The sequence below is a fragment of the Nannospalax galili genome, unplaced genomic scaffold (genome assembly GCF_000622305.1).
Source record: "Nannospalax galili isolate Female #2095 unplaced genomic scaffold, S.galili_v1.0 scaffold155, whole genome shotgun sequence".
NCBI classification, from domain to species: domain Eukaryota; kingdom Metazoa; phylum Chordata; class Mammalia; order Rodentia; family Spalacidae; genus Nannospalax; species Nannospalax galili.
The window spans coordinates 4,573,387-4,581,294 of NW_008339923.1; the positions used below are offsets into that span (position 1 = coordinate 4,573,387).

A 7,908-nucleotide genomic window follows, 5' to 3' on the forward strand; every position below is an offset into this window, starting at 1 on the left:
TATATATATAATGAGTTAAACCATGTAGAGTGATAATGCTCCTCCGAAGAACCATAGATGGTTTAACAAAAACCCCAATCCCAGGATGGGAACTCTCCCTTGGAGTTGTTGGTCAGGGGTATCCAAGAGACTCCCAAAACAATAAAAAAGCCAGGTGTGGTGGCACACACCTTTAATCCCAGCACTCAGGAGGCAAAGACAAATTGAGTTCTGTGAGACTAAGGACAATCTCGTCTACTTAGTAGTTTCCAAGCCAGTTATGGCTACAGAGAGAAAATAAGAATTATGAAAAAAAAAAAAAAGAACTAATCAACCAACCAAACAAACAAATCATAGGCTATTTGCTTGGTTGCCTCCCAGAACTTGAAAGTAAGATCCTATTGCTGAAGTCACGGCATACATTAGACAGAGAACTTGGAATAATTGAGCCGGAACTGACCTGAAATCCTCCCCCTTGAGGACTACTTCTCATAACTATCAGAAGATGTTATACAAACTGCCAAGAGATAAAACCAATCATTGGTCCTAACCAACTGTAAAGTATTTGAACCACAACAATGCCCAGTCCAGAAAACTATGTCTACTGGTGCAGTAGTGACACTCTTATCTAGATGATAACCAACAGCTGTCTAATTAGACTTAAGGCCTGCTCATTAGGAGGGAAATCATGGCTGCTGCTATAAACCTAACCAATTACCTGTGGTTGGAGAGATCACTGACCCTAGAGGAGAACCTACTACTGCCGTTTTCCTAAACCAATATAATTTCTAACTGTATTCTAAATGCTTATACTCACAGATAATTGTAACTGTCACTCCTCATTAAGGAAGCTTCTTCTTGTGGCAGATAGAAACTATTAATGATATCCATAACTACTCAAAATGCATAGAATAAGTGACCCTGGTTTGTTTAGCCTCAACTGGTACATCTACAATGCAACTCTTATACCTAAGGTTCAAAGGACAACACAAAAGAGGGGTGGAATGATTATAAGAGCCAGAGGAGCAGGATGCCTGCTACAAGACAGTGTCCTCTAGACAAGACAGGAAAGCTGCACCCAAGAGATTTCAACCATATATTTGTCTAAATAAGATTTGCATAATGACAATACCAGTTGGCATTCCAATGGAGGGGGGAAAATTTGCAAGGCAAGGCCCCACCACTAGATGATGAGTTCCAAGCAATCAATGGCTGCTGGGGGAGGGAGAATGAAAGAGGACTTATTTGCAGCTCTGGTTAAGGCATTAGGCTGGCTTATTGAAAAAGGTCTAGCAAGTCAGGGTACAACTTAAGTTAATTCTCACTTCCTAGATTTCCATATGTTCTACATTTAAGTAAAGGACATTTAATAAACTTATGAATCAACTGAGTCAGTTATAAAATGTATGTATACCTGGAAATAACTAGTGTTAAATGTCATCCTCAGCAATGGTATTCATTTAGTGGGATAAAAATTTTAGCAACTATTTAAATGACTGCCTAATATATCTTTAAAAACATACTCTAGTTTCATTGTGAGAAAAGACATGCAGATTTTCAGACACTTGGTGGTGGTTCATGGGATTTTACAGTATCTGCTCACAAAGAAATGACTTCAAAGAAAACCAGACATTCTGCTCACCTTGGGGTGCTATCAGAGTTCTTCCATTCTCTTGACACCAACCAATGGGCTGGACATATGGACTATTAACATCACACCTACAAAAACAGGATTCTAGTTTAAACCCCCACATTACTTAAAGCCAAGGAAAGAATCAGTTATGGTTTGAATGTGAAATGCCCCCTAAACATTCGTTACTTGGTTCAAAGCTGCCACTTGGTGGCAGCATTATTTTGAAAGGCTGTAGAACCTTTTAAATATAATGCATAGCTGGCAGGGCCACAGATGAGCTAACCCTTTATTCAGTGCGAGCACTTAGCTTCCTGACTGCCCTTGTGACATAATCAGCCAGCCCAGCTCCTACTGCTGCAGCCACACCATGCCTTCCCTACCATAATGGACCACACCCTCTCAAAGAGTAGGCCAAGATAATATGCCCCCCCATGGTGCTTTTATTTGGGTTTTTTATCATAGAGTCAAATGTAAGTGATACAGAATCCAAGATTAATGACCATTCTGGATATAAAGAGACCCCATAGAGAATAACACTTCAGTTATCAAAAATTAGAAATAATTATGGTACTGCACTTTAAGCAGAGTGACAAAAATTGTCTTGTATAAATTTCTTGAGGTTTGAAAGTATGAAATAAAGTGGGAAGGGATTAACAAGGACCTGATTTGCCAGTGATATTCCCAGAATAAATATTTTAATAAATCTCTTCTACCAGTTCTTACAAGTAACAAGGAAAACTATTACTAGGTCAGTCCAAATGTGAACAGGACAGCCAAATCCAACTCCAGATGACTACTTTTTTTCTCTTCTCTACTTTTCAAAGGAACCAGAATATTCTAAGATACACATAACAATTACTCTATGCTTTGCTTCTTAGTTCAAAGGAGAAAACCAGAACCCCATCATGTGTGCGCAGAGCAACAGCTTTGGGCAGGGACTTATTAACTGTTCAGACAAGTATGAGGAAATGTTACAAAATTATTTTGGCCACGACCTCTTCTGCATTTCAGATTTTTAACCAGTAAGTGCATTTAACTTGTGCAAAGTTAGTTTAATGGCTTCATAGAATACATTTTCTCTGCTCTCCATGGGCTTTCAAATAATTCACTCCCATTCTCTCTGGATCTTTTGTATGACAGACTGAATTCAACATTTTTTGAGACCAAAAAAATAAAAAGGTAACCTCATAACTTCCTAACTTCTGCTTTTTAAATATGTTTCTGTCATAAACTAGATGAAATACAGGAACAAGCCCTGAGTTGTTCCCATTATTTCAGGAGAGATTTCATTAGGTGACTTCTTATAGAGTGGGAGAAAAGTTTCTTGGCTTCTTTAATTCAACAATTCATATGGAAGAGAAGGCAGTGAAAACTCAATTACCAAATTACTGATGTGTGTTACTGTAAGAACAGTGACAGAATGGGGAATAATAAACCCTTAGTATTAAGCAAAAATGCATGCAAAAAAAATGCACATTGGTGTCTCACCAGTAATCATAACTATCATCCCAATTGTCAAAATGCACTCGCAAGCGATCTTCCACAATATCTGCTATGGTTGCCACACACACTAAGGAGGGGTTCTTTCTGTCCACAGCCTCCAGCTTCATCCCAACCTGAAACTCCTTTGGCACTAGTCCATTCTAACACAGCACCAGAAGGGGAAGAGCACAGAAACAAACGGGTCATTCAAGAGGACTGAGCCACTGTCACATCTGTGACAATTAAGCATCAACAAAGTCTACTGGGTATCACCACTTACTTACCTAACTCTAGAAGGAATCAGGCAAAGGCCAGCCCTGTTTATAACAGGGACCAGGGAAGCAAGCTTTCCACCGGCTTTTCTCCTCAGTTAACACAGGGGGGTTTTCTACCCCTTATTTTTGTGTTCCTCTCTTCAGTTCTTGGAGTAATTTGCATTCATTTTAAAATACAATGTTTACTGAATACAGTCCTAACAAGTTACATTATATTCTCCTCACAGGCTAATGAACAGTTTCCAAATATTACTATTTGAAAAGTGAGATATGCTCTTTAGCACAAAAATATTGTTTGATTACGTGATTCAAAAATAGTGCTTTCTCAGTATTTAAGGAATGCATATATTAACTCATGAATAAAATTACAGTTAGAAATGCAAATGATTTAGTACCTGTGCATCATTAGCATAAAATATTATAGATTGTGGTTAACAATATATAAACTGTACTCTTTGTATGCAATAGTTATAATTAGCAGGCCTTGGGATTGTAGGCTACATACAATATCTGGGACAAGAAAGGCGTTTTGTTTCTCTATTTCTTTAGTATCCATACTGAAAAGTGATATTTATTTTCTTTTAGTAGATTCTATGTTTTACAATGTATTTTTTTTATCAATTCTAGAATTTCACACAATGTATTTTGATCACATTCAGACCCCTCCTCCATCTAAGTCCCTTCCCATGACCTTCTCACCCAAGCGCATGTCCTCAATTACTGTCCTTTTCTTTTAAATTTTTTTTTATTATTCCAAAGAGAGGCAATTTTTAACACATTTTCCCAGAAATAGCTTGAAGCAGATTCCATAAAAAATATATACAATGCATTTCTAATCTCTATATACATGACTATCACTGGTCATAGTAAAGTATTCCTTGAGAAATGTTTATAATTCTATGAGAATGTAAATAGTTTCACAGTAATTGTTTTTCAGTTAGAATATTCTAACTTAATTGCAGTGCAGTCTCTTTAATTTCTTGTTCATTAATTTTTAACTAACTTCATAAAAGAATAAGAATTAAAAAAAATCCAAAAAAAATATATATACAATGATAGGAATAAGAAATCAAAGACCAAAGGATTTACCAACATGGGCCAACTTTGGTGGAATAATGAAGGTTTCCATTAGCTCTGTCATTTATTTTTAAATTTTTGTTTTATAAAGGCCTACTGATTCCAATTGATACCTCCCAATTTAAAACAGTATCAGTTAAGTCCATTTCATTGACACACAAATCTATTAGAGACATATAATGAATATCTAACATTAATATCAAGATCAGATGTACCAGGCACAGGGCTTACAAGTACAGAGCCCAGTCCTGACACCAGGCTTCTGCCTTGCCTCACTCCCTCCCAAAGTGCCAACCTCACCACTGAGCTCAGAGAATTACTAAGAACAGTCAGTGTTAAGATTTAATCTCATTCTCTACTGAAAGTTCATTGGGATAGAGAAGGCTTGAGCTGTTCTACCCAAATGCTCATACAGCACCCCCATGTCTACAGAAAATGCTTCCACCATTTTCATCGCTCTGAAATATATCTATGTTATATATGGAGCACAGTCTGTCTATAATATCTATTAGTTTCAAAATACAAAATTAATCTTAAAAAACTAACTCATTGCAAGCAAAAGGCAAATATATTTATAAATGGTATTTTAAATAAATTTTAGCAGACTTTAAATGTAAAGTTTTCAGTTTTATATGTGTATACATTTAATTGTACTATTAGAAGAGAAAAAAAAATATATGCCAATGGAAACTAAATTAGCCAGAAAAGGTATAAGCAGTTCAGAAATCCCAGAATTTCTTAGAATTAAAATATAAGAGAATATAAATCAAATTTTAAGCTCAGAGGAAAATTAATTTATACTGAGGAAGAAAATACTTACACAACTTCTATTTCTAAATAGTTTCTTAGGAGCATTTTGTAATTTGCAGGCCTTCAAGTAATCCATCCAAACAAATTTATCTTTTCTATAACCTAAAAAAGTACACGTTACTCAAAACACCCACAAGAATTATCACATTCATTTAAAATGTATTATTATTCCTGTTGTTTATTCTTCCACTATATAGCCAAAGTCCTTAGCTCACCACAAACGAATTATATCAAAATCTCCAAATTGTTTCAATGTTAAGTGTCTTAAGTTCAAAACTGTTGAGTGTACTTTTCCATAATATACTCTGGTCCCTATAAATTATCAACATCCACTGATAGCTTGATGGAAGTCTCATCACTCATTAAGGTGTTCCATAAGAGCAAAAGGATGAGACAGGAGTCCCATTGTCTCCACTCTCCAGGAAGCCATGCCCACAAAGAACATGAGAGGTCCTGGTTGTGTTACATAATTCAGGTGTCCAGATATTTGTAGGAAATGATAGGAACCCCTTCAAAATCCAAAGTTCACCCTCTGTTAGATCCCTGAAACTGCCAATATTCATGGATCATTTAGCAGGTCCAACTTTCTATTTATCTTAATAAACTTCCCATTAAAATGACCTTATCTTTCCACTAAAAATATAAAGTGGCTCACACAGTAGTGGCCTAAATTTCAGAAGATTGGCATTTTCTGAGAGACTCCACACTCATGACACAAGTCAAATTCTTTGTACAGAGTTCAAGAGAGTGATTACATGTTCAGACTTTATCTCCCTTTTCATGCTGGCTCTCCACTTATCTCATTGAGACTACATCTTGGTCAAGCACACTACCATTTCAGAACATCAACTCTGCCTTTTGTTCTTACCCAGAGAGCTAAACTGCTTCATTAAATTTTGCTTAACTCCCTGCTGGATCATGTGACCACAGAGAGGTCTCTCTTTACAACACTATCTGAAAGTATATCCCTGGATCTTAGCTTCTCCTCTGAAGGAAAATTAATTGGGGGTTTTTTGTTTGTTTTTATTTGGCTTTTGCTGAGAGGGAGGATTGTTTGTTTTTGTTTGTTTGGTTTTTTGGCTATTAGTACATGGTGCCAGTACATAGGACTCCATAACGTCTACTGGATGACTAAGTCCACTGTCTGTCACCAGATCTCATGAAATCCACCAATTCAAGGGACTGTGCCATCAGCCCCAGACAGATCTAAGGGACACCCGAGATTATTCATAAGAGTAGGGTGACCACACTAAATTCAGAAAGTGGCCCAGTCATCCAGTAATCTAACAATCAAGTAGGAAACTACGCATTGAAGGTGACACTGTAAAGAAACTGGACCAAGGGCATCTCACAGACCTCAAGCTTAGCTTTTAAGCACACAGCAATTAAAGGATCAGCCTCATCTACCTAGCCCAGATTCATCTAGCATAAAAAAAATAAAGATGAAACTTCAATTCCCATCAAAAGGTAACTGATCATGATTTTTTTTCATAGTCTTATTCTATTATATACATTCTGCAACAAATACACATTAAATCAAGTTTCCTCCTGGGAGGTTATCATTGAAGAGTGATAATCCACTTCAACCATGATTTTGAATATTAATTTATTGCTACTTTTAAGGATTAATAAACTTTATCTATAATCAGATGTTCCCAAACAATTATGTTTTTACCCTACATATCTAATCAAAATATTTGACTTAGAAAGTCATACATGGTTTTCTTTTAAAACTCAAAACTTGAGTGTATTGTCATGGTTTTAGTGCTCTTTTTAGATAGATCAAACTTTTATTTTGAGAATTCAATTCACACCAGTCTTCCTTGTTGGTAGCTCATGACATGCTGCTAAGATAAAACTGAAATAACAAGTGGTCCTCTTTCCAGTTGATAAATGCATCCTGGCTTACCCCTAGGGATGTGCAATTCGTGCTTGGTCTTTTCACACCACCCCACTGGATGAATGTCAGGGGAACCAGCATTGGTCCAAAAATCATAGCAACTTAAATAACCATCAAAATGCAATCTCAGCCGGTAACCACACACCTGAAACATGGAAATTGAAATCATCCATTAAAGGTCATATATTTGAAATGGGCACAAAATTGACAAAATATTCAAATGTTTTGACAATGCCATCAGTATGAGTTAACCCATCAATACAAACATTTTCACTGGAAGACTAATTTATACCTGATGTGGTATCTGGTTAAAACAAAATGGTGATGAAGAGGGATATACAACTTTCTGCAAAAAAATATGTCCTTCAGCCCAATCTAGAAATTTGAGGTCAATTTATATATTTTAATTGATTAGCTTATTAATTTAGTACCTACCAAATCTTCCTTTCAGAAAAATCTATCTCCTACTTCCTGGATTAGATTCCTACTTCAAGACAGTGGAAGCTGAGGTGCTGAGCAAAATCAAGGTAAGTGTGACCTGGTTTTAAGTTTAACATATGGAGACAGCAAGTTCAACAAAGAAAATAATAAAAATCTGAGCAAAATATCCTCTAGGCATGCTATACAACTCTAATCTTCACAATTATCACATAAAGCAAATGAATGTGACTTCTGAGTTAAAGGCTTTTATAAATTTAGACTTTTTTTATATATTTAGGAAACATTACATTTCAGAATCCATTTACTTTAAT

At 36.0% G+C, this 7,908-nt stretch overlaps 1 protein-coding gene across 1 annotated transcript in view; it reads right to left on the bottom strand.

The window, feature by feature from the left end:
* Nucleotides 1–7,908, bottom strand: part of L3mbtl4 (L3MBTL histone methyl-lysine binding protein 4) — a 354,152-nt gene that overhangs the window by 301,800 nt on the left and 44,444 nt on the right. The window contains exons 3-6 of the mRNA XM_008834704.1: nt 7,166–7,301; nt 5,267–5,358; nt 3,101–3,255; nt 1,622–1,698 (exon numbers count right to left, since the gene is read on the bottom strand). Of these exons, the coding sequence (XP_008832926.1) occupies nt 1,622–1,698; nt 3,101–3,255; nt 5,267–5,358; nt 7,166–7,301 (460 nt within the window). The remainder of the gene's footprint in view (nt 1–1,621; nt 1,699–3,100; nt 3,256–5,266; nt 5,359–7,165; nt 7,302–7,908) is intronic.